Genomic DNA, 24,631 nt, shown 5'->3' with positions numbered 1-24,631 from the left:
AAAAATTAGGTTAAGGTGAATCTCCAACGAGCAAGAGGTCAAAGGGAGAATTAATCTTCCTATATACAGTGAGAATCAAACTTATATCACAATATATGAAAGAAATACTTTTAATTAGTAAGCCAACTCTTAGTATAATATGTTCGTATCATCGTATGTGTTTTGTTTAATACTTCAAATGTGATCTTCGCATCCATTTGTGATTGAAAAAATCATTGAGAAGAATAATTAAGCGTTATGATCACAATAGTGTATAAGGGGCATTTTGAACATAAGTCTCAAAGCCCCACATACAAAGCATAACCACCTATAAAGAAAAGGAAAATTTAATTTTAAAAATTTCACCTTTAGATGGTTCTCTTTTAAAAATTTCATCTTTTGATTATTTTTAAAAATCTGATCTTTGCACTACATTTTCTTTTAAAGGACTTGCCTGTTTTCATCACCTCTTATAGCCGGTTTTTCTGCAAAAAATAAAAGAAAAAATTTAAATATGCCATATGTCAAACTTTAAATGGTCCTTATCTTTTTTAATTAAAACATAGAGTAAATACCCAAACAAATTATATGAAAACAAAACCTTCTAAAAATTAAAAATGAATTAAAAAAAAACCCCTCTCTCACCAGCATACCACCAACCACCCTCCCCATAGCCACCCACTCACCCTGAAACCATTACCCTACAACCCCTATTCGGCAACCCTCCTCCCACGACCCCACTTCTCGCGACCTTCCCCCCCCCTAAAATCCCCTTTGTGCAAAACCTTTCTCCCCTAAAACCCTTTTCTGCAACAATTATCACCTCAAGCACAACCATAACCACCGTGTTTGGAGTAAATTTATCAAGGGGGTTGCAATCTCCATTAGCGCAGGAGAGAAATCTTCCCCACAACAATTTTCAGTTTCATCAAGGTAAAATTAAGTAAGACCCATATCTCATAAAAAATAAACAAGAAAAAAAGTTCTAATTGTAGAGTTTTGAGATGAAACATTAGTACAATTTTGAGACCTAAATTGAACATTGTCATTGGAGATGAGAGGAAGGTTGTACATATGTCAATGGTGGTGGTATTTCTCAAATGGATAATGAATATGTGATGGAGAAGGTGGTCGGAGGAATTCATGGAAGGGGGACTCCAAGAAGGAGATTGCAGGGTAGGATGGTGCTAGGTAGAGCCTGTCAGTCCGGTGGTAGTGGCTAGCCTAAGAACCGAGTTGTCAAAATACCTTCGGCCTCAAACAACAAGTTTTTGCTTCGTTTTTACAACCCAAGCCTTGCCGAATACATACTCTTTACACCATATACTTGAAGCTTGGTCATACAAGAACCGAACCGGAACCATGATTAAAGACACATATAAAATTAACCTTTACATGTAATTTTACATATGAAAAATAAAATTTAATATTCCTTAGAGAAAAGATTCAACATACCCAGTCACTATTTTTTGTAGTATGGTACAACAGTATACAATGTTTGCAAAATTGTCAATACCAACAAAACACAAGCAGCAACAACAGATATGAATGACCAAGGAGTATTGAAATAAGTATACTTAAGAGTGGCCAAATAAACATGCCAATTATTTTTATGATACGCATAAACATCATCAAATAAATTAGCTAAATAACATTGATGAACATCAAATGCAACTTCTTTACCCAAATTGTTAATAAATGTAGCAATTTCAGCCTCAGTTCCAAAATAATTCTCGATTATGTTCTTGTCACAAAGATACTCAACATCTTTAGCCGTGTTTATAAGGCAATCTATGAATGTTGCGTACGTGGTGAAGTATGAGGAATGACCCTTGTGACATTGTTCGTATGCGACACAATTAGCTAATAATGAGCTTAAAAAATCGTCCATCGTTATCCTTGGCATTTCGATCACCCCTCGTTTGAACTTGATTGCTAGGAAGCTTTCTGATTTGCCCGGCCTTAGATGGATTCCGGCTTGTCGAAGCTTTGAAACTGAAGGAACCACATGGCCCGAAGGAGCTTTGTTTTGGTTTGAAAGGTCCTTTGGGTCTAACTCTTGGGTGATGAAACTTGATCGTAAGAGATCTAATAAATGTTTGGGTTGTACATCCTATAGCATACCACAACACCATGAGTCCACATTATAATTTAGATAATACTAACAAAGACTTGTAAATAGTCAAATTTTAATGGTGGCATTTACTTCTTTATTTTTCTGTTTTTCTATGTACCTTAAGGTATTAATTGTTTTTTATTAGGAGTTTTTTTTGTATATATTTTAAAATTAGAAGGTAGGGCGAGAGAAAAAGAAAACTAAATAAGAATCGAATAAAATCTTACTTGAAAAAGTAATACTTGTTCTATAACTAAAAGAAAACATATAAACTCTCTAAAGTACTATGTTGACATTTTTCTGTACAATACTGTTTCAGATAGGATTATTTTGTTGAGTTCGTATAATTAGAGGATCCTTAAACGAATAATTACATAATGATTGAATTTTAAAGTCAACCAAATTTTAATCATTGATTATTTTAATATAAAATTTGATTTATTTTTTTAATAATTAAAATACAAATAAAATAGTAAAAAAATAACAATGACTTCTAATAATGTTATTTTTTTGACATATATTAACATACAAATTTTAATGTATTGTCGATTTCAAATCTAATCTTAGTTTTGTATATATTTTAATTTGAAAGTTAATCTTAATTTTTTAATATATTTTTATTTAATTAAATTTATCAATTGACTATAAAGCCTTGTGTTAATGGATTGGACTTTAGATTAGCAAAAAGTATATATTTTTTACTATTTATATGTATCTATCAATTAAAAATGGAGGATAATATATTTTCATTCACAATATGATAATTTTTTTTTGTTTTTGCGGACAAAGTTTGACATTATTCATTGATACTTTCTTCGTTCCATTATACTTATTACGTTTCACTTTTTATAATTTTGATTATGGAATATTCTACATGGTAGTCACGAACTTTTGCAAAAGGTGAGTGGTAGCAAATCTTAAAAAAATTACACAAATTAAGATTATATTTTTAGAATTTCACAAATTAACATATAACCTAAGATTTTTTCGGCATTAATGGTATGACAGCTTAAATTCCAAAAGTACAATGCTATTTTGTGGAATTTCAAAAAAAGAAGGTTACTGTATTTTAATGAAAAAAGATAAGGGTAAAAACGAAATTTCACAACTTAACATGATTTAACGTTTTTTGGGCATTAATGTTAAGGCAACTTAAATTTCCAAAAGTACAATGCTATTTTGTACAAATTTCTTTTAAGATTTTGTACCACTGACTTTTTACAAAAATTCGTGTCTATCATATAGAATATCCATTTGATTATTTATATCTTAAATGATGCTTAATGACAAATTAAAATATTTTGATATTATAAAATTATTTGATTAGACAATTCAAAAAAGAACTCACTTGATTATATATTTTTTTACAAATTAATCACAATATATAACATAAATTTCAAAGATAAATAGTATTACAAAGTCTATAAAGCAAATATTTCCAAACAGAAAAATTGATCATCATCGTGATTATGGTCATCAACCCCATCAACATATCATACCGGAGGAAGTAATTGATTAACAAGCATATATATATTCTAAATAACTTTTAAATTAAAAATAGGAAGGGGGAAGGGTAGGAAAGCACAAAGGAAAACTGACCTTATATTGCAAGATAATATCAGTGGGCCTCTGAATAATAAAATTGAAAAATTCCAACGAAAGAGTAGCCAAACTAACTTTGCTATCAACAAATTCCCCACAAGTTAAATCATACAAACACTGTAAAACAAAGAACGGAATCTGATTCTCCAACCTATGTAAATCCCTCAAAAGAGCCGGAAATATCCAAGACATAGACGCAATTGGATCATCACTTTCATTCATGGCTTCCCATCTTGCAACTTTCCTAAACAATTCAATCACAAAACACCCATCAACAACCAACATCTCCAGAAACTCTTGATCATCATAATCAATCTCTTCCGAGTAACACTCTCGAACCTTCCCCACCAGCGGAGCTACGGCTGTCAGCAGTTGCGGGAGACTGACGGATGTGCTTGCTATGAGTTGACCCAAGTACTGGTATTTGTGTTCTTCCATCATTTGGAATTGTGGGCGGTTATGGTGGAATGGGCCTATACTTATGATTTTGGGTTGGTAAAGATCGCCATGGACATCTGTGAAGCTTTTGGGGACTTTGAAGATGGAACAGGTTGCTCGGCCGGCTGTTTTGCTTAGGATTTTTGGGGGTGTGTTTATTTTTTGTTGGATGGATTGTAATCGGTTTTCGTCCATCGTTATGATGCTGATCGTTTCGTGATCGTGGTCTGGGTTTTGGGTTTCACTTGGGGTGTTACTGCCCATGGCGGAACTTTAATTTTATCAGATGGGGAATTAAGGAGATTAGATAGATAGCAGATCAATATACGCATTCTACCCCGATCCTCTATTTTCTAATATAGTTTAAGGACAAAGAAATTTAATTATGATTTTTGAAATTTATATAAAAGATAAAATATATTAATGTAAGATCTCTTTAAATTCGTCTTAATGTATATTTTTAATTATATATGTCATGGTACTACTTACTCAATTAATTTATTTATTTAGTAATTTGCATCATATTACCAAAATACCCCTTGACCTTTACAGTGGACTTTGACTGTTGGTCAAATGGGCTTTTGAATCTCCCATTATTCCTGAATGACCCATAGGGTTTCTATTTTCAGGAAACCTTAACTTCCTTTCTTGGAAGTAACTACCTGTTGGACCTAACTTCCCACTCACCCACATTCTTTGATCATCCTTCTTCCACGGTGGATAACTGCCCACTATCTTCCACTCTCCATCATAACCACCAGCTGCTGCCCATTACTCCCATGATCATCCACTCCTCCTCAACAATAACTTCCTTTCCATCATTATAAATAGGGGCAGCTACCAAGAAGAAAAGGATCATCTGAAAATAATCTTCTTAAGCATCCTCGCTCATACTCCACTTCATTAGCCTACCAACATTCCAATAGCATCACCCACTGCATTTTATGGTATTCATTCTGTAATCGCTAATTCCATATTCTCACATCCACATTCTAACTTGAGCGTCGGAGGGGTTTTCCGGGAGATCACCCCCGGACAAGGCTAACGTTGTTTTGCAGGAATTCAAGTCGCTTCCTCCCACAAGTCGTTCCTCTTGATCACACTCCCACCTATCTCCAGGTATTTTAAGTGTCTTTTACACTTCCTCGTTTCACAATCGAAACAATATATTTTTTATAATTTTTTATGATGTATATTTAGAGATATTAAGGCTTAAAATTTTGAGCTCTTTATTTATATTTATCTACTATATAGTTTCTCCGTTCCAAATTATTTGCACCATTACAAGATAATTTACTATTCATTTATCATCCATAATTTGTGATTAGATTTTCATCCATAAGTTAATACACGGTTAAGTGGAATCTTATTTGATTCGTTTCAATACAAAGATTATTAATATCAGTTTTTTACAATTTTCTATTAATTATATATAATCAAAGATATTAAGAATTGAATTAACACACACTATAAAATTTAATTTACTTTTAGTGGAATATATTGAGTGACATTTAATTTAAATGTTACTACTTCGAATTTCTAATAGTATATATAGTGAATTTAGTGACATATATTAGCTCCTTTATCAGCATAATAAAAAATCATACTATAGTGACATTTAGTGACATTTCTCATAAATAAAAATAGGGAAATTATCAATGGTGCCCTTGTACTATTGAAAAATTACAATGGTACCCAATTGCATTTCAGTGGTACCCCCCAATTATATGCTAATTACAACCGTGACAATATTAATCAATTTTCCGTTAAGTTGCCGTTAAATCTCGAATGACTTAACCATGGTTAGGTTCTTCTTTTTCTTCCTCCCTTTTCCTGCTCTCCTTCCATGGCAGCTTAGTATGGAATCTAAGAGACGGATACTCTATTCTTCAAACCTTTAAGATGAGCTTCCAGTATTAAACCCCCAATTATCTCACCCAAAAACTTTATAGTTCAAGAAAAAATTAAGAAAAAGCTTCCAAATTACAAGACAAGACAACTCCAGCATAAATTGAAAAATTCAATAATCTAACTGGGTATATTATAACATCAAGACAATTTGACAACAGGACAATACCAGCATTCTTAACTTTAACAGCAACAATTTGAACTCTGAAATCAACACAATCACTTCTTCATTACAAAAATGTACGAATTGAGAGTAAAATCAAACAAAATGCAACATTGATTCCTAAAATAAACCTTGATGAAACTAATTTCGAACGAGTAAAGAGAGATGAAGAAGAAGAAGAGAGAGAAGATGAGGCTGTTAAGTGGTAATTGGAGACCGCCATCGTTGATTAACAAGAAAAAATGTGGAACTCGAATCAAAAATGTGAAAAAAATACAGATTAAAAGAGAGACAAAGAATTTACCCAAAAATGGCATGAACTAAATTAGGGTTCATGTTTTACAATTTCACATTTTTTTTGAGGAATTAGCAACCCCAATTTACACAACCCCAACCTTAATTGTGATAAATATTTTCTTTTTTATACACAAATGGAGTCTGCGATCAGGTTGAATTTGTAATTGAGGCATTGTTCTGTTTGTTTTTTTTTTTTTTATTTTTTTTTGGGAAATATTATTATTGTGGTTTTACTATTTAGTGTTGTTGTTTGAGTGGAATTAGTCCTGAATTGATTGCTGATTATAGAGTGTGTTTCTATATGCAGCAGCATGAAGCTAATTTCCAGAAATTTAATGCCGAGAAAGAGCTTGTACTGGAATTAGGATTACACTGAATTAGAAGGAATTGTGGGGTTTTGTAAGTGTATTTCTAATGCAAAGATTCAAAGACTAATTCCATACTAACCATGGAAGAAGAGCTGCCATGGAAGAAGAGCAGCCATGAAAGAGAAAAGGGAAGAAGAAGAAGAAACTAACCATAGTTAGGTTTTAACGGCAACTTAACGGAAAATTGATTAATAGTGTCACGGTTGTAATTAGCATATACTTGGGGGGTACCACCGAAATGCAGTGGGGTACCATTGTAATTTTTCAATAGTACAAGGGTACCATTGATAATAACCCATAAAAATATAAATTAATGGCATTTTTTAATGCTACTAAATCTAATGTTGTGGAAAGTCAAATTTGTTGTAGTGACATTAAATTGCTTTAAAAAAAAATTGCTAGTATTTTTGGAAATGAGGAAGTATAAAAATTTTTGAAATGAAAAATTTATATAGAAAAGTAAAAGAAATATATATATATATATATATATATATATATATATATATATATATATATATATATATATATATATATATATATGTGAAATAAAAAAATTTAGAAAAAATTATCTAAAATAATTTAATTTTTTACTGATTTTTCTACAATAATTCCAACTATTGGTTAATTATAAATAATACTAAATATAGGGTCATTTAACTTTTAACATTGTTATTATTGTTTTAACCGGTTCCAGCAGGTCATTTTACCATTGAAAATTCAATCTTCCTTTTCACTTTTATTTCTCCATTTAAACCAGTATAGAGCTCCATTAAAATCACTTTTATCCCATTTGTTCTCTCTTTCATATTTCGTTTAAACATGTGTCTCTCCTACCATGAAAAAAATATACTTCATTTCTTTTAAACACCCCACGATACCACCATTTTAATTTAAAAGAATTAGAAAATTAGCCTACAACACAAAATAAATAGAGAAAATTAACAAGCAAATTTAGAAAAGAATAAGGGTTTATTGAAACCGAAAATTACAGAAACTTTTTTTGTTAACTTACCAATAATAGATATTAACTATGCGAGTTAATCTTCATTGCTTAAATGTCAATTGCATCTACAGATCTACCTTCTGTATTTATTTTCAGTGGTGGATTTTGCCATTAGAGTGAAAGTTCCAGTTTTAGCTTGAAATTGAAAAAAAGAAGAGACAGTGATATTAGGTGGGAGGATGGTAAAAAGTTTAATTAATGTAAAATAAAAAAAGGCAATCAAATTTATAAAATCCAAACCGGTAGCAGGTAGACTAATAATGCTACATGCTAGATGAGATTATTTATGGTTAATTAATAGTTGAAATTATTATAGAAAAATCAGTTAAAGGTTAAATTATTCTGAATAATTTTTTCAAAAAGTTAAATATGAGAATGATTATATATATGAATTAAAAACACAAAAAATTACCCTAACACATGAGATTAAAAGATAATTAAAAAATACAAAATTCATAATTTATATGACAGACTGAAAGGTAAATGTTGCAAAATATATAAAAAGAGTAAAAAATACAAAATTCATAATTGATATGAGAGACTGAAAGGTAAATATTGCAAAATATAAAGAAAGAGTAAGTACACAATAATATTATATGTTCTTTTTATTTTACAATTTTGCAAGTGTAATGTATAACCTAAACACATATAAACACATATAGTAATAATTAAACCAAAACAAAATTAATATTATCTTTATATTGAAATATTTACAAATAATTGTAATATATTATACCGTAAAATAAAATTAATATTATCTTTATGCTGAAATATTTATAACTAATTATAATATATTATACCGTAGAATGTTATAGTATGTTGTAGTTGTAACTTGTAAGTATAATGGAACAAGAAAATAGAAGTATTTGATGCACTTTCAATTATTGATCATGCACATACAGCTAAGCTAAGTGCCCACGTTGATATAGACTTTTCTGAATTTATTTTATTGGTTGTGGTTGATAATGATATTTTCTCCGTTGGATCTTTCATCTAAAAGAATATAAATGTTTCATTCTTTTGTAATCTGTTTATAAAGTTAAGTTTTAAAGATAATTTTATTTCCTCTATCTTACATAATTTATTTATTTTTTAATCTATTTTATTAAATTTATTATTTTTTTGCCCTGATTTATATTCTTTTATTAATTTTTATCTAAATATTTAATTTAACTTTTTATTTCTTCTACACATTTCACTTAATTTTTCATAAACTATAAATGTACTTGCTTTTTTTTTAAAAATTTTTCATTAGATAATTTATAAGGCAAATTTTGTGAGAAAAATTGACTTATTATAATCTTTCCCATGTTATGATGAAATGCCAGGTGTTTTCGTTTTGTAAGTCAACAAAATAAACTAATTATTAAGATTATCGTTAATAAGACTCCACGTTGTTCATGTCTACGACTCTACGCACAAGATGTGTGCGATGAACTCGACGTGGAATGATAATGGTCTAATGGTTGTGTACTTGTGGCGTGGGTTGTTTAGGCAATTGCAAGTAGGATACGTTTAAAATAGAATTAGGCTGTTCTCTTTATCTAATCTGATCGCATGTTCTCTTCATCTGATCTGATCAGATCAGATCTGATTGAACTTATTAAGATAATCTTATTTTGGTATGATCTGATATGATTCAGTTTAATTTGATTTGGTTGGTCTTATCTGATATGGTATAGTCTGATCTAGTTTGATTCAGTCTGATCAAGATGTGAGAGAGAGGTTAGGTTGCCCTATTATGGGCAAAATTACGCAAAAATAGATCACTGATGTGGTTTTGACATATGAAGAGAATGACTGATGATGCACCCGTGAGAATGGTGAAAAGCCTCATAGTAAAGTGCAAGAGAAGATGGGGTAGACTTAAGAGTTAATGGAAGGAGCAGTTAAAAATCGACTTGAGTGAGCAGTACATCTCGAATGATCGATATAAGTAGTTATAGGTGTCGAATTCATGTCCCAGACTTCTGATAGTTCCTTTCATTTACCCTTTCTGCTTTATGTAAATCTGCTTATTTATTTAATTCTTTCCTAGCGGCCCAATCCTAATACAACTTAATTTGTGCTTTATAGGTGATTTGTTCTACGTTATTTTGGTGCTAGCCGTCTCTCATTTAACAGGGCGCTCACTACTTGGTGGTTTAATTTGATTGTGCGCATTTCTCTCACTATCTCCCTTGAGGGGGCATGGGTATGATATGTATTGTTCACTACCTCTCTCCCAAACCTTAACTTTGTGCGGAACACTAAACTGATGACCAAGACCAAGTACTCTTTTCTTGTTATTTGTTTTTTTTTTTTTAATTTCTCTTCAAATGCAAAAATTTTACAAAGTTCTTTCATGAATCTTTCTATAATGGGACCATAGATGAACCTATGGTTTGGGGTGGTGGGGCCTTGGCCCTACCATTTTTAATAAAAATTAATTTTCATAGTTAGTGTTTTCTTAAAATTAAAATTAATATTAGTTAGTTTTGTTAGGAAATGTTGCCTTACCAATGATTTTGGTCTGATTTCAGCTAATATTGCGATATTTTTTACGATAAGAATAATTCATTAGTCTAGCACATTTTGCTGAAAAGGATATCACATATTTCTTATTTTAATTCTTAAATTTTACTTTACTCTCTCCAATTGATGGTATCCCGATCCTCATTAATAATTCCCTTATCTATTTGTTAAACTATTTACTCCTTTTTATAATTTCAAACAACAATAATCATTATCATTATAGATTCTAATCAATGATCATTTTTATTAGAATCATGTCCCTTAACGTTACTCTTCTTGATTTCTTCTATTATTCCAAATAAAAATAAATAAATAAGTTGGGAGAAAGTAATATTTTTTACAATATTTATGGAATGAAATAATTAGCCTTATTTAGGCAACCAAACATATCAAATAGGCCATGAAAAGATATAGAGAAAGCTTGTGAATTTGTGATCCCAACTTCTGATTCCAATAATACAAAGACATAGTGGGCTGTTGAAGAGACATTGGAAAAGCTTGTGATCCAACTGATGAATCAAGTCCAACGTTAATTCCTCCGTTTCACTGACGCAGTGACGGCTACTCCTTTATTTTTTTCAATATATTATTATTATATTCATTCAATTATTCCACTTATTTTCCTCGGCTGTAATAATTCATATTATTGATTATTTTTTAATAGTCCAATCTTTGTATATGTTTTGCAGACAACACTTCTTATCGTATTTTAATTGGTTGTTGCAGGTACCCACTAGCCGTTACACTCACTTCTTCTTCCTCTTTATGCTTCTTCGTTGGTTTATACCTACTCCCTTTTGGTGGTAAGTATCTACAGTAGCTAGTTAAAATGTACCAAGGGGTGCTATCAGCAAAAAAATATACAAAGATTGGATTATTTAAAAATAATCAATACTAGGAATCATTCGCAACAGATAAACAATAAATGAGATTATTCAGAACAATATTTCTTATTTTTGTTTGTATATAATTTAAAAATTATAAAAAATTATATTGATTGACGAGTAGTGTCAACGACAAGTGGAAGGTTATTAAAAAGAAAGGGTCAAGGCCCGAGTAATAAATAAGCAAAAATTTCTAATCAATAACTGTGATTTGTAATTCGCAAAAAAGATAAAAAGAATAATAATAAAATAAATAAAATTTAAAAAGATAAATTAAAATAACAAAACACTAACCCCATAAAATTCTACTATATAAGAGTTATTTGCTAACCTAACTCACAATACCGTTATGTACTAAGATTTTCTCGATAAATAAGAAAGGCTCATCAAGTATAATCCATCCCTCCGACGTATTTTTCATTTTTTAAGATGAGAAATATAAATATTTAATAGCCAGTGGCTCTCTACAAAGCATTTATCTTTAGAGATTGGAAATACATGATTTTGCTCAATGTTTCTAAACAAGCCAGAATTTGAAACACTTAAATTACGTCAACACATTTGAATTTATGAGATAATTAAAGTAAATATTCCTCTGTCAATAATGAGATAATTACATTTGAGTACAAAAGCATCTTAATGTGACAGAAAGATTAATAGATTGGGTCTCAAAAGGAAAATTTAAAATTAATTTAAAAAATTTAACAGTGTTATTATATTTTAGTCCATATAAAATTATGTTTTTTCCTAATTTAAAGTCGAGCGTCAGCATGAGAATTAAAAAATATAAATTTTTATTAATAAATTAACCTTTGCTTGATTCACTGAAAATAAATTGACCTATTAATTAATTTAAATAAACTTATTTATTAGGTATATTTGCTAAAAGTAAACTCATATATTATTTATAAATATTTTTAAAGCTTCTTTGTAAGTCAAAAATAAGGAATAAACAATAGTTGAGTTTATTTTTAACAATTATATCGAATAAGTAAATATATTTAATAGTAAACAATAGTTAAGTTTATTTTCAGCGGATCCAACAATAGATTAATTTATTTTTAACATTTCCCCTTTAAAAAAATATCTATAATAAAAAAACTAAAACTAAAAAGTTACTACAATGAATTTAAAATTCAATTCATCTTGTATGAGATAAGAAACCGTCTCATTTTAAATATACATGAACCAATACACAATAAATATAGTGTCACCATAATATCGTCTCATTTAAAAATTTATATTTCAAACTCGAAAATAATCGTGAAATCGGGTGGACCGTGGTCCATGAAAAGTCTACTTCTAGGGTCAAGCAAAATCATATACTTCTTTGTAGAACAGTACAAGCAATTTGTAGATTTTCCAAGGCTGCTAAGGGAATGAGTCCAAGTTTAGGTTGCTTCCACATATAAAAATCTCAAATCTACATGTAACCGAGAAGTTTCCAAGCTAATACAATTATTAAGCATGACTTCAAAACTTTTGTCAAAACTGCACGCTACAAGTTTGATTTGTCAGCTTTGTGGATTAACTAACTCAATTTGTCTTATTTTTCATTTTTATCTATTCTAATTTCTAATAAATTTGTCTTATTTTATTATTTGGACATGACTCGCATAAAGGTTCAAAATAAGCCCGATGATCCGATATTTATCCAACCTTAGAATTAAATCTGACTTATTCAAAATGAATTTAAAATAATGTAAAAATCAAGTGGACACAAAACTCGATTTTGAACCGAACTAAAACACGTGACTCGAAATTAACCCGATGACTCGATTGAACACCTCTAGTCACTCGCTAATCAATCTTTATATAATTCATTTCTCTCTAAATATTATATTACTTAAACTCATTATATCAAATTTTTAATCTTTGTACCAAAAGCAAAATAGGATAAAATGACAGAAATATAGGAGGACTTACTATCAATATATGAACGTTATTTGTAGCCTCAACCTTCAATCAATGTCATTATTTCCGTTTACTCATTGTTGAAATCAAGAATTATAGTCATTTTTCTTGCCCCGTGATTTATTCTTATCTTAAGTATTCAAGCTTATTAGGTTAATTAGAGATAATATTTTTTCTCTTTCTAACTTAGCTATATAAACACTTATAACCTTTATTCTTTCATTAACTAGAAATAAGAAATTCTACTATTTATTTTCATTAGCTTTATCTGTCTGTGTCCATATTCTTTCACCCATTTACCAACAAAAAATATTCAAAGCAAAAAAAGATTAGGTTATCATGGCAAATGATAATGAATACAATAATGAGCCATTAGAAAGGAAAAATGAAGAACATGATCATCTAAAACACGATATTCCAAAGGGGATTTGGGAAGAATTCAGCTTGGAGTTCCATGAATTATTAGAAAATCTGATTTCTAAGTTTCATGGTAAGGAGCATGTAGAGAATTTATTACAAGAAAAACCTACTAACTCAGAAGATAAGAAGGCAATTTCGAAGTGGTTAGATAAGCTGATCAATCTTTTTAAATCATCAAAAGGGGATGACACTAATTATTTAATTGAATCAAGAGGCCTTGATGTTTCTAAACAGGAAGTTGTAGGAAAACTTGAAAGATTTAAAGTGAAGAATTTGGGTACTGGTTCTACTACTGTCAACAAAGATAATAATAAGAACTGAAATTCTGGTGATCAGTACGCTAGAAAAACACTTCATTATCATCATATCCAGTGTATTCCGCTCATGGAAACTATAATTAGGGTCTGATCGTATGAAAATAGTTTTTAAAAAGTTGTTAAATTTTGCCTAATTCTTTTATAAACTTATTTGTATATGTTTGAATTGATGTTTGCTTATGAATTATTGGAGTACTACTAGCTAAACAAGCACATTTTGCTTGCCACAAATTTTTTCTTTTATTTTTGTTTTCATCTTTGCATGTAGATCTATTAGAGGGCAAAGATTGGTAAAGATTTACACTGAAAGATTTGTAAATTTATACATGTATAAGGTATTTAATTTATAATTTTTTAATTTTATAATTGTAGCAATTTTCAATCTCCTTATCCCAATTTTTTTTAGGTTATATTGAAAATTTCGGCTCCAAGCCTCCAACAATTGATGGGTTTCGGACTTGGTTATATGTTACGGGCCATTAGTAGGGCGGGAAGTTAACTGGGACTTAATAAAATGGATTATTAGCGGTTCACTAGCGGGGGGCCTGGCCGCCTGGGAAAGGACCCGATGCAATTCCTGACAACAGAATTACTTTGTTTATTCTAACCATGCTTTCATAGTTTCATTTAAAGTACCAGAAAGTCATATTTAGGATTAGATTGTCATAAATTTTTGTGAAAGACGGTCTCTTTGAGATCATTTCTAATTGGGTCGGCTATTATATGTCTTTTAAAATATTATAAGTAGGCATTAAAAATGATATAAGTAGAAATTTTAGATATTGAAAGTAGACATTAAGAATATAATTAGTAAGCATTAAGAATACGGTAAGTAGGCATTAATCTTTGATGGTTGGGCTTGAGATACGTCTCTCAAGAGACTAGTTGTTATATTGTGGATTAGGGGTGTTCAAAAATATCTGTATCCGAAAACCGCTTTCCGATTTTTAAAAGCGGATAAATTACCCGGTTTCCAAAATTCGGATAAACCGGGTCGGGTACCCGGTTTTAAAACCGGGTATTCGGGTCGGATACGGATCGCGAATTTTGGAAAACCGGGTACCCGGTATCCGGGTTTTTTTTTTTTTTTTTATAATAAATTTTAATAGTTTATGGAATTGTGGTTGTATTTTAATTAACTAATGTTTGTATTTTAATAGTTTATGACTAAGTTAGTTAAGTATTTTAATATCTATTTCGAAAACCATAATGTTTTAGTTTTGCAATCATTTGATCTTTGTTCAATTTAACCATTCTCTTTGCGGAACAGTTTATTTTTTTAGATGCAATGCTTTGTTGTTTGATTGCTGTTAACTAAGTTAATAGATGATTTGAAAAAGAAACTTCAAATCTTGTTTAAGGATGAAGAGGAAAAGTCTGCTGTTAACTAAGTCAACAAAGATCAAATTGTTAAAAAAATTAAGAAAAAAAAAAAAAAAACAAAACCGAGTACCCGGTTTAAACCGGGTCGGATCCGGAATACAATTTTAGCTATCCGGAAAACCGGGTACCCGGTTTTTCGGAACCGGGTCGACCCGGTATTCGGTTTTGAACACCCCTATTGTGGATTAGCAATTAAGTTTCATCTACAACTTAGTCCAACGCTGTAGGTGATCATATTTCAAGGCTAAAAACGTACGACGATTAAATAAAAATAGTCTCACTATGATACTATCTCATTTAAAATTAGTAAATGATCTAAAACTAAGTTGCAATAAAAGTTTCTTAGGCTAAATACTAGTACAACGAATTAAAGTATTTTGACCCACATTTAACCTGTCCCATGACCCGTAAGACTCAACTTCATTCAATCATTCCTATAAAAATTCGACTAGCCCACATCCAATCTGTCCTGCTTGTTTACTTGGTTTGTCTAAATAAGACTGTCAAGATAAGACAGTTTTATACAAAAACCAACAATTTTAAGTATAAAATGAATATTTTAATTAATTTAGTTCGACTATTTAAATTATTTTAAAATAGTTTCACACTAAAATCATCTTAAATGAGAATTTGTGCGAATTTTGAGGTTGGATATTCAATTCGATGGACATTTTTGGAGTGGGTATTCGTTGTCAAACTAGTTAGCATCCTGTATTCTAAACACTTTTTTTTTTGGAGATGTATTCTAAACACTCTTGGTGACTTCGGTGTCCTCATTTGTTTGTTCTTCTAATTAAATTCATAACAGCAAACGAAATGAATAATCCTACATCGAGAAGGCCCAATAAATCAGCCCAAAGGGGAAAGAAGAGGCCCTAGGAAAAGAAAAATTGAATAAAATAATTTTTTATAAGAAGTTTCAAAATAAGCTTTAGGATATTTCTCAAAATAAGTGTCTATGTGTCCGAGCCTAAGGTCTGAGTATGTTTACTATTACTAACAACGAATAATAAAAAAATTTACGATAATAAAAAAAGAAAGACAATGACATAACGTTTGAAAAGATAAAGACAGTGTCATAACGTTAGTAACTGAGCACAAATTTGACTTTCGGCTCGGACGCAAAGACGCTTATTTTTAAAATTAACCTTTTTCCGAAGCTTATTTTAAGAATTTATTTTAAAAAATTTATTTTATTCAATTTTTACTGATAAATTGGTAATAAGTATTTATTTGGGTCTTCGTATTTTCAAACTTTGCAAAGCAAATTGTGTTAAAGTTCAAGTAATTTTGGGGAAAACGGCCCGGGACTTGTACTCTCAATTCCAAAGTTTTTATTTTTATTTTGCTAATCTCTATATTTGAAAATTGATCATATCACTTTTTTTTTTCTGATCAATAATTTTTAAGTCTCTTTTAACATTATCCATACAATTTAATTTCTCATTTTATATAATTGCCAATTCTATACTTGCACAACGATGCAATTTCTTGTGTGTTACAAATGGTAGCAAAAAGAAAAAAGATTTTCTTTATTAATTGTCAAAGAATGAACAACTAAGAAGAAGAGTACAAGACTCCTTTTATAGAACAAGAAGGGAAAAAGACAATATACAAACATTAAGTTATAACAAACTTCTTGTTATAGTAAACTTTCTAACTAACTAACAATATGCCTATCTTAGTAATTCCTTAATAACTAACTCAGCTATATAACACATATCTTTATTAGATGCTGAATTAGGATCTCTTGCACACGTGGCTTGATCGGCATATTGGTGGTCATCATCTTCTGCTTCTCTCTGCTTTAGCTGTTGCTCCTTAGTATAATATTGTAGTTTCTGTTCCTTCATATGTTGATCATACTCAGTATTAGGACGTTGTACATGTTTAGCATCATTATATTCAATATCCCCCGGAAACTAGGAGTAGGTTGCCTAACAACGCTTAGTTTGGATAATAATTTGTTGAACTGATAAGAAGGTAAAATCTTGGTGAGGATGTCATCTAACTGCTGTGAAGTAGGAAGATGAGAAAGTTCGAGCAGGCCTTCTAGAACTTTATCTCGAGTATAGTGACAATCAATTTCTATATGGTTAGTGGGATCATGAAACACAAGATTTTTTGCGATATGGATTGCGGATTGATTGTCACAAAACAAAGTTACTCGACTTAGATCATGTACACCAAGCTCTTGTAACAATCTAATAACCCAGGTAACCTCTGAAGTTGCATTTGACATAGCTCGATATTCAGCTTCAGAACTAAATTTGGAAACAGTATGTTGTTTCTTTGACTTCTAACTTATGGGAGTCATACCAAGTAATAACAAATATCCTGAAACAAAACTCCTAGTATCTGGGCAAGCTCCCCAGTCTGAATCACTATATGCTCTAAGAGTGAGTTTGTATGATCTTTGAATAACACTCCCTTGACCGCATGTATGATGCACATTGTTTAAAGTGTGCATTGGAGCCTTCCAATGAGAATCTCTTGGGGATTGCATAAATTGACTCAAATTTTGGACTATGTAAGATAAGTCTGGTCTCGTATGAGTCAAAAAATTCAAATTTCCAATAAGACTCCTATAAATGTAAGGATCTTTAAGTAAAGTGCCTCCATAAGCAGAAAGTTTTATATTTAAAGGGAGAGGAGTGACTGCCTTCTTGAAGGTAGTAACACCTGAATCTTGAAGAAGATCTTTAATGAATTTTCTTTGAGTTAAAACTATACCTTCGGGTATATAGCTAACTTCTAATCCCAGAAAATAATGAAGTCTCCCCAAGTCTTTAATAGTGATGGTTTTGTGGAGATGTCTTTTTAGAGTCTCAATTTCTCCATTGCTATTACCAATAATTAGCACATCATCAACATATACTGCAATAACAGTGAAGGTATTTTTTTATGATTTTGTAAACAAAGAATAATCATTCTTTGACTGATCGTACCCTAAATTCCTCAATTCTGTTAATAGCTTGGCATGTCATTGTCTTGATGCCTGCTTAAGTCCATATAATGATTTTTTAAACAAAACTTTGTTCTTTGGATTTTAGATGCCTTCTGGCATAGTCATCTATACTTCCTCATGTAAGTCTCCATAAAGGAAAACATTGTTCACATCCAATTGATGCACAATCCACTTATTGCTAGCTGTAATAGCCAATAAATATCTAACCGTGGTCATCTTGACCATAGGGGAAAAGGTTTCTTCAAAGTCAATGCCATATTTTTGGTTATATCCCTTTGTTACTAATCTGGCCTTGAATCTCTCAAGTGTTCAATTAGCTTTCAATTTGACTTTGTACACCCATCTACATCCTATGGCTTTTTTGCCTTTAGGAAAAGGGACAACAACCCAAGTGTTGTTCTTTTGTAGGGCTTTTAATTCTTTTTGGATAGCCTCTTTCCACATGGGATTTGTGCATGCTTCTTGATAACATTTGGGTTCAACAAACTTTGAATGTTCTTGAGCAATTTAATGATGTTCTTTTGAGAGTTGTTCATAGTCTACAAGGTTACACCAATGACTAATAAGAACGTAGTCTTTCAAATGATTTGGATTTTTGCCAGCTCAAATAGGTCTAGGAGATTTTTTCAGAATATCATATACTATCATCAGTAGGCTCAACAGAGTTCAAATGAATATTCTGACCTATAGGTTCATTTTCAGCTAAAGGATTTGATCTGCAATGTTGATCTGTGCTTGATACAGGTAAAAAGAAAGGATTCACGCTTTCGTTTAATCTATACTCATATGGAAAGAATTTCTCATAAAACAAAACATCTCTGGATACAAACATCATTTTTGATTGTAGATCATACAACTTGTAACCTTTTTGGTTTTGAGCATATCCAAGGAATATGGATGTGCTCTTGGATCAAGTTTAGATCTATCTCTTTTTAGTGTTAAAGCATAGGCTAGGCAACCAAAAGATTTAAGCATGTCATATGAAGGTGCGTTAGAATATAGTATTTCAAAAGGCGTCCTCTTGTTTAAAACAGTGAGGGGCCTTTTATTGATCAAGTGTGCAGCACATTGCACTACATCACCCCAAAAGGACATAGGTACTTTTGATTGAAAAAACAATGTCCTTTTGACCTCTAGAAGGTGTCTATGCTTTTTTTCGACAACCCCATTTTGTTGGGGAGTGTTAACAGAAGTATTTTGGTGTTCAATGCCTTTTGCATTGTAAAAGGATAGGGTTTCCCCTTCACTTAACTCTCTTGCATTGTCTGTTCTCACAATTTTGATTTTCTTACTAAATTGTGTGAGAACAAACTCATAAAATTGTGCAAAGAGGGTTGGAAATTCAGATTTTTGTTTGATCAATATGATTTATGTAAATTTGAAAAAATCATCAACAATTATAATAAAGCTATTACAATTTTTTTTAATTGGGGTTTTCATTGGTCCCCAAATATCAATATGCAACATTTGAAAAGTTTCACAAGTTTTTATTGAACTTGGAGTAGAGCTACATCTAGTCATTTTTGCTAGAGGGCATATAGTGCAAAGTATTTTATTCTTTACATCAATTTTTCTAAACTCAAGAAACAAGTATAAACTAGAAAAGGGAGTCGTCCAAGTCTAAGATGCCACACTTTAATGTGATTAAGAAGATCATCATCTTTAATATTCTTGGCAGCAACCTAGCACACAACATCAGTAAATTGTGTAGAAGTATGCACACCAACAACAGGTTGTGCATTTTGTTTAATAGGATATGTTTGTTGCACAGGAAATCTAACTGTACAGACTGCGTTGCTTCATCCTTAGGCAAGGTGTAATAAAAGCCATTGTTTTCCTTATCAAGAAGCAAAAGCTTCTTCGTCAAAGACCCTTGCAAAAAACAATGGTCAATAGAAAATCAAATCTTACAATTAAGATCTTTCACCAATTTATGCACTGACAGTGAGTTGAATAGTAAATTTGGCACAAACAATACATTTTTAGCACAAGACTATTGGGTAAAATGACATTCCCTATAATATCTATCTTGGTTTTTCTCCCATCAGGCACAGTGATATAATGTGATTTTCCTTGCAAAGTTTTATAGCTAATAAAAGAACTTAACTCACAACAATATATGATTGGATGCTCCACTGTCTATGATCCAACTACTATGAAAATATGCACTAAAACAGGAGTTACCTGCAATATGTGGAGTGTTCGTAGTGGAAGAATCTTTATTATCATTCATGGATGGTTACTTGAGCAAAGTCAAGATTTGGTCATATTGTTCCTTGGTGAATCTAACTTCAACAATGTTGGGTTCTTGATTTGAATTTTCATTCAATGCTGTGTTTGCCTTGCTTGTTGTGGCATCCTCCTTTACCCATGTATTGTTTTTTAAATTGGAGGGATACCCATGTATTTTCCAACACCTTTCAATATTATTCCCATGAATCTTGCAATGCTCACAAAAAAATTGACTATTTGTTTTCTTGTTCCTGATGTTCTTGCTCTTGTTTTCAACATACTTTCTTTTTTCAGTTCTATAAGCAATGGTTATTTCTTGGGTGTCCACATAGCTTGCTCTATTGATTTCTTGATGATTTGTTCTTGAGTAAGGATTCTATGACCTTCATAATTGTGGGCATTTCCTTCATCATGAGAATGTTGCTTCTACTATGTTGATACTTTGCATCTAGCTTCATCAAGAATTGAATGAGCCTTCTCCCTTGCTGACTTTTTAATGTCTTTTGTGAAAGTTCACATGTGCATCCAGTCCATGAACAAACAGCAACAGGATCTACAGCATCTACTTCGTCCCACAAACTCTTCATTTTTGTAAAAAACTCCTCAATGGACATGTTGGGTGTTTGTGCTGCTTTGTTAATAGCCTCATAAACAGTGACTAATTGGGCTGAGGAAGATTGGCCAAAACGTTGTTCAAGATTGTCCCAAACCTCCTTTGTAGTCTTAAACCACAACACACTTTGATAAATCCTTTCATCTACAGCATTAAGAAGCCACCCTAAGACCACATTATTCACCTTATCCCATGCCCTTCCATAAGCACTACTTGTTGTTAATCTTTTAATCGTACCATCCATGAATCCCATTTTGTTTTTTCCTGATAACCCAATGGAAATCGCCCTCTTCCAGCTTTTAAAACCCACCCCTGAAAATATAGTAGACACAAGTTTAAGCCTTGTGTCTGTGTGATGCAGGAAGTATGGGCTGGATGGATTCATTGTGGGATCACTTGGCTTCGAAATTTTATCCCGACTGTTTCTCATCCTTGAAGGTTTATGAATATTGAACAGAAAGAATCAAGAATGGAAGTAAAAAATACACTTAAAAGTGCACGAAAGAAACAGAAACACAGAAGGAAAAGATAATGCACAGATCAGAACAGAACAAAACTGTTCTTCTGTTCTTCCTTCAAAACTTCTGATTGACCAAAGAATTCAAGGCCTGATTGGCTCTGATACCATGTTACAAATGGTAGCAAAAAGAAAAAAAATATTTTCTTTATTAATCGTCAAAGAATAAACAACTAAGAAGAAGAGTACAAGACTCCTTTTATAGAACAAGGAGGGAAAAAGACAGAAATACAAATATTCTGTTATAAATGATCGGGATTTTACGTCCTTCAATAGTAATACCGCAAGTACACGGCGTAGCGTAGTACGTCGGCAAGTGCGGGTCGAATCCACAAGGAATGGGGGTTAAGTTAATAGTTTCTCGATCGATTAGTGTGTTCGAAAACGTATAATTAAAACAAGCAATTAAAAGTACTTAAAGCATAAAAGTAAATAAGGATACAATGAACTAAAAGTAAGGATGAAATGATCAATAAGCTAAGAGGCATAGGCTAGGCTTTCTCACAAAACTAGTGTTTACTAAATGTTAACCTAAGGTCATAGATATTTTGTTATGGGGAAGAACGTATCATAAGTACTAATGTTCTCTCTTGAGCAACAAAAGCTTCCTAAACATACTCAACTACCTATTCTCATGGAGCTAAGCATAATTTAAGACATGAAGCACACATTCAACATTTCCAATCAAAGCATCTACCTATTCTCATGGAGATGTCTTAACTTTTAAGCATCGATTATCGTTAAAAATTGACTCTCGCCCTCAATTCAACGACACTACAACATGATAGCAAAATCCATCTTAAACCATAAACAACACAACCACGCTAAAGGTAAAGAAAGCAATTCAAACTACATACATGGTGATGATGCGTAGCCTAAGCCAAAACAAACTACTCACTCATACTCATATTGAAATTGTAGATTGCAAATAAGCCAAGAATCATAGATGAATAAATTAAACTAGAGTATCCTAAAGAGATGAGTACAATATAAGTTGAAGAACTACAAGCATGAATATATGAAACTAAAGGCAAACAATCAAAGATAACTAAATGACATGAATTGAAAACAATATAAGTAAGGATAGAAGTTACTCTTTTAAGTTCAATCTAAGGATGAACAAGATGAGTTGATGATTCAAAGAAATACCTTCCAAAAGCTTCAATAATAATACATGAATGGTTGAAGAATTTCAAGTTGCAACATATTACAATAAAGGATATAGTTAAGATTGTATTTAGAAAGTGAAAATACTTAATTGAATTGAAAGGAAAATTATGCTAACACTAATTCTTAATTGAAATGAAAGCAAAGCTATAAAGAATACATAGAAATTACTCAAAATAAAAGGTGAAAACCGAGATGATAGCTCCCTCTTCCACTTCTCTATTTATAGGCTTTAAGAACAAGTGGGGGGGTGGTGGTTTCATGATTGCTTCACCACCCCTAGGTTGTAGGAGGGGGGGGGGGGGGGGGGTGCCACCCCTAGTGGATAGGGTAGGGTGGCTGGCAGTCTTAGCAGTAACAATTAGAAGCAACAAATGTAATTGGACCTCGAATGATGCTTTAAAAAGATTGCACATGCTGCTGCCGCCCATTTCACTCGACTCGAGCAAATCCCGCTCGACTAGTCGAGCCACCATCAGAAACTTAAAAAATTGGACAGAATGTGAAATTTAGCTCCGCTCGACCCGAGCCATCTTGCTCGACCAGTCGAGCGGATGTACTGTAACCTGGATTAAATCTTGCTGATGGTTAGAAGCTCTGGAAGTTTGAATGCACTTCGCTCGACCGGTTGAGCGAGCTTCAGATATGTCATACTCAGCTTCTAGCTTGAGCAATGCTGCTCGAGCCACCTTAGCTTGAGCCTATTTTGGTCGAGTGGATCTATTTTGGCTTCTTTTTGTGGCTTGGCTCATGATGTTTCACTTCTTTGAGCCCTCGGTGTTTAGGTGAGCAATGTATGCAACCAAAGGGGCTAGTTTATGCTCGGTGTTGATGATTAGATCCTAAAAAGAAATAAAAAACCAAAGCAACAAAACAAGCGTCAAATCCAAAATCCAATGAACGAATGCAATAACATGTTGTTTCCTCACCCTAAACAAGCCACTTATAGAGGTAAAAATAAAGATAAAATGTAGCTAACAATAACAAACTTCTAACTAACTGACAATTTGCCTATCTTAGTAATTCCTTAATAACTAACTTAGATATGTAACACATATCTTTATTAGATGCTGAACTAGGATCTCTTGCACACGTGGCTTGATGGGCATATTGGTGATCATCATCTTCTGCTTCTCTTTGCTTTAGTTGCTGCCCCTTAGTATGATATCGTTGTTGTTGTTCCTTCATATGTTGATCACACTGAGTATTAGGATGTTGTATATGTTTAGCATCATTATATTCAATAAAGTGGGATAGAGTAGGGTTATAGACAAAAAAGATCAAAGAGGACATAGGAGAGAAATAACTAGACTTTTTAATTTTTAATATGATTTATTGTAGTAGTTAACTCAAAATACCACTTATCATGATAAAAAGATCTTACCTGTGAATTGTAGTATGAAAAAAATTCATTTTTCAAATATTGAAAATATTGGGTCAAACTAATTCGTAATTGAACCCAAATTGCTTTTGATTTTTTTCTCAAAATTTATCAATAATTTTACTTTGGTCGTCATCATCATATTGTGTATATTATGCTCATATAAAGCTATGATTAGGATTTAAGAAGAGTTGAAGACGACATATTATACTAATTCAAAGGAGATTAAAGTAAAAAGACACTTGACTCGAGAAATCGTGCAATTAAAACCAATAGAAACACAAAACAAGTTGCAAAATAAGATGAACTAACAACACAAGACAAATATTAAGGCTAAAAAAAACCATAAAAGGCAGCAAAATCATGCGATAGTAATTAATGGTTGATGGTTAAGAACTTGAATATATCAAATGTCCAACTAATTTTATTTCTACCGTAATTCTTAAA

General features: G+C 31.6%; 2 protein-coding genes across 2 annotated transcripts; both read right to left on the bottom strand.

Moving 5' to 3' along the window:
* Positions 1-1,342: 1,342 nt before the first annotated feature.
* LOC130813682 (UPF0481 protein At3g47200) lies at positions 1,343-4,960 on the bottom strand. Its single transcript, XM_057679524.1, has 2 exons — positions 3,695-4,960; positions 1,343-2,092 (listed from the first exon to the last, which is right to left on the bottom strand). The coding sequence occupies exons 1-2, from the start codon at positions 4,397-4,399 to the stop codon at positions 1,442-1,444; spliced, it is 1,356 nt and encodes a 451-aa protein (XP_057535507.1). The 5' UTR covers positions 4,400-4,960; the 3' UTR covers positions 1,343-1,441.
* Positions 4,961-20,844: 15,884 nt separating this feature from the next.
* LOC130813654 (uncharacterized) lies at positions 20,845-21,549 on the bottom strand. Its single transcript, XM_057679498.1, has one exon. It carries the CDS (start codon positions 21,547-21,549, stop codon positions 20,845-20,847), a length of 705 nt encoding a protein of 234 aa, XP_057535481.1.
* Between the last annotated feature and the right edge of the window lie 3,082 nt (positions 21,550-24,631).

The sequence above is a fragment of the Amaranthus tricolor genome, chromosome 5 (genome assembly GCF_026212465.1).
Source record: "Amaranthus tricolor cultivar Red isolate AtriRed21 chromosome 5, ASM2621246v1, whole genome shotgun sequence".
Lineage (NCBI taxonomy): Eukaryota > Viridiplantae > Streptophyta > Magnoliopsida > Caryophyllales > Amaranthaceae > Amaranthus > Amaranthus tricolor.
The sequence above is the reverse complement of the archived record's forward strand: the minus strand, read 5'-3'. Positions and strand labels throughout refer to the sequence as shown.

Bases quoted from the DNA above. Each gene is read 5' to 3' on its own strand.
- LOC130813682 (XM_057679524.1), bottom strand. From the start codon at position 4,399: ATGGGCAGTAACACCCCAAGTGAAACCCAAAACCCAGACCACGATCAC. The intron at 2,093-3,694 runs GTCAGTTTTCCT...GGTATGCTATAG, and splicing joins ATATTATCTTGCAATATAAG to GATGTACAACCCAAACATTT.
- LOC130813654 (XM_057679498.1), bottom strand. From the start codon at position 21,549: ATGAGAAACAGTCGGGATAAAATTTCGAAGCCAAGTGATCCCACAATG.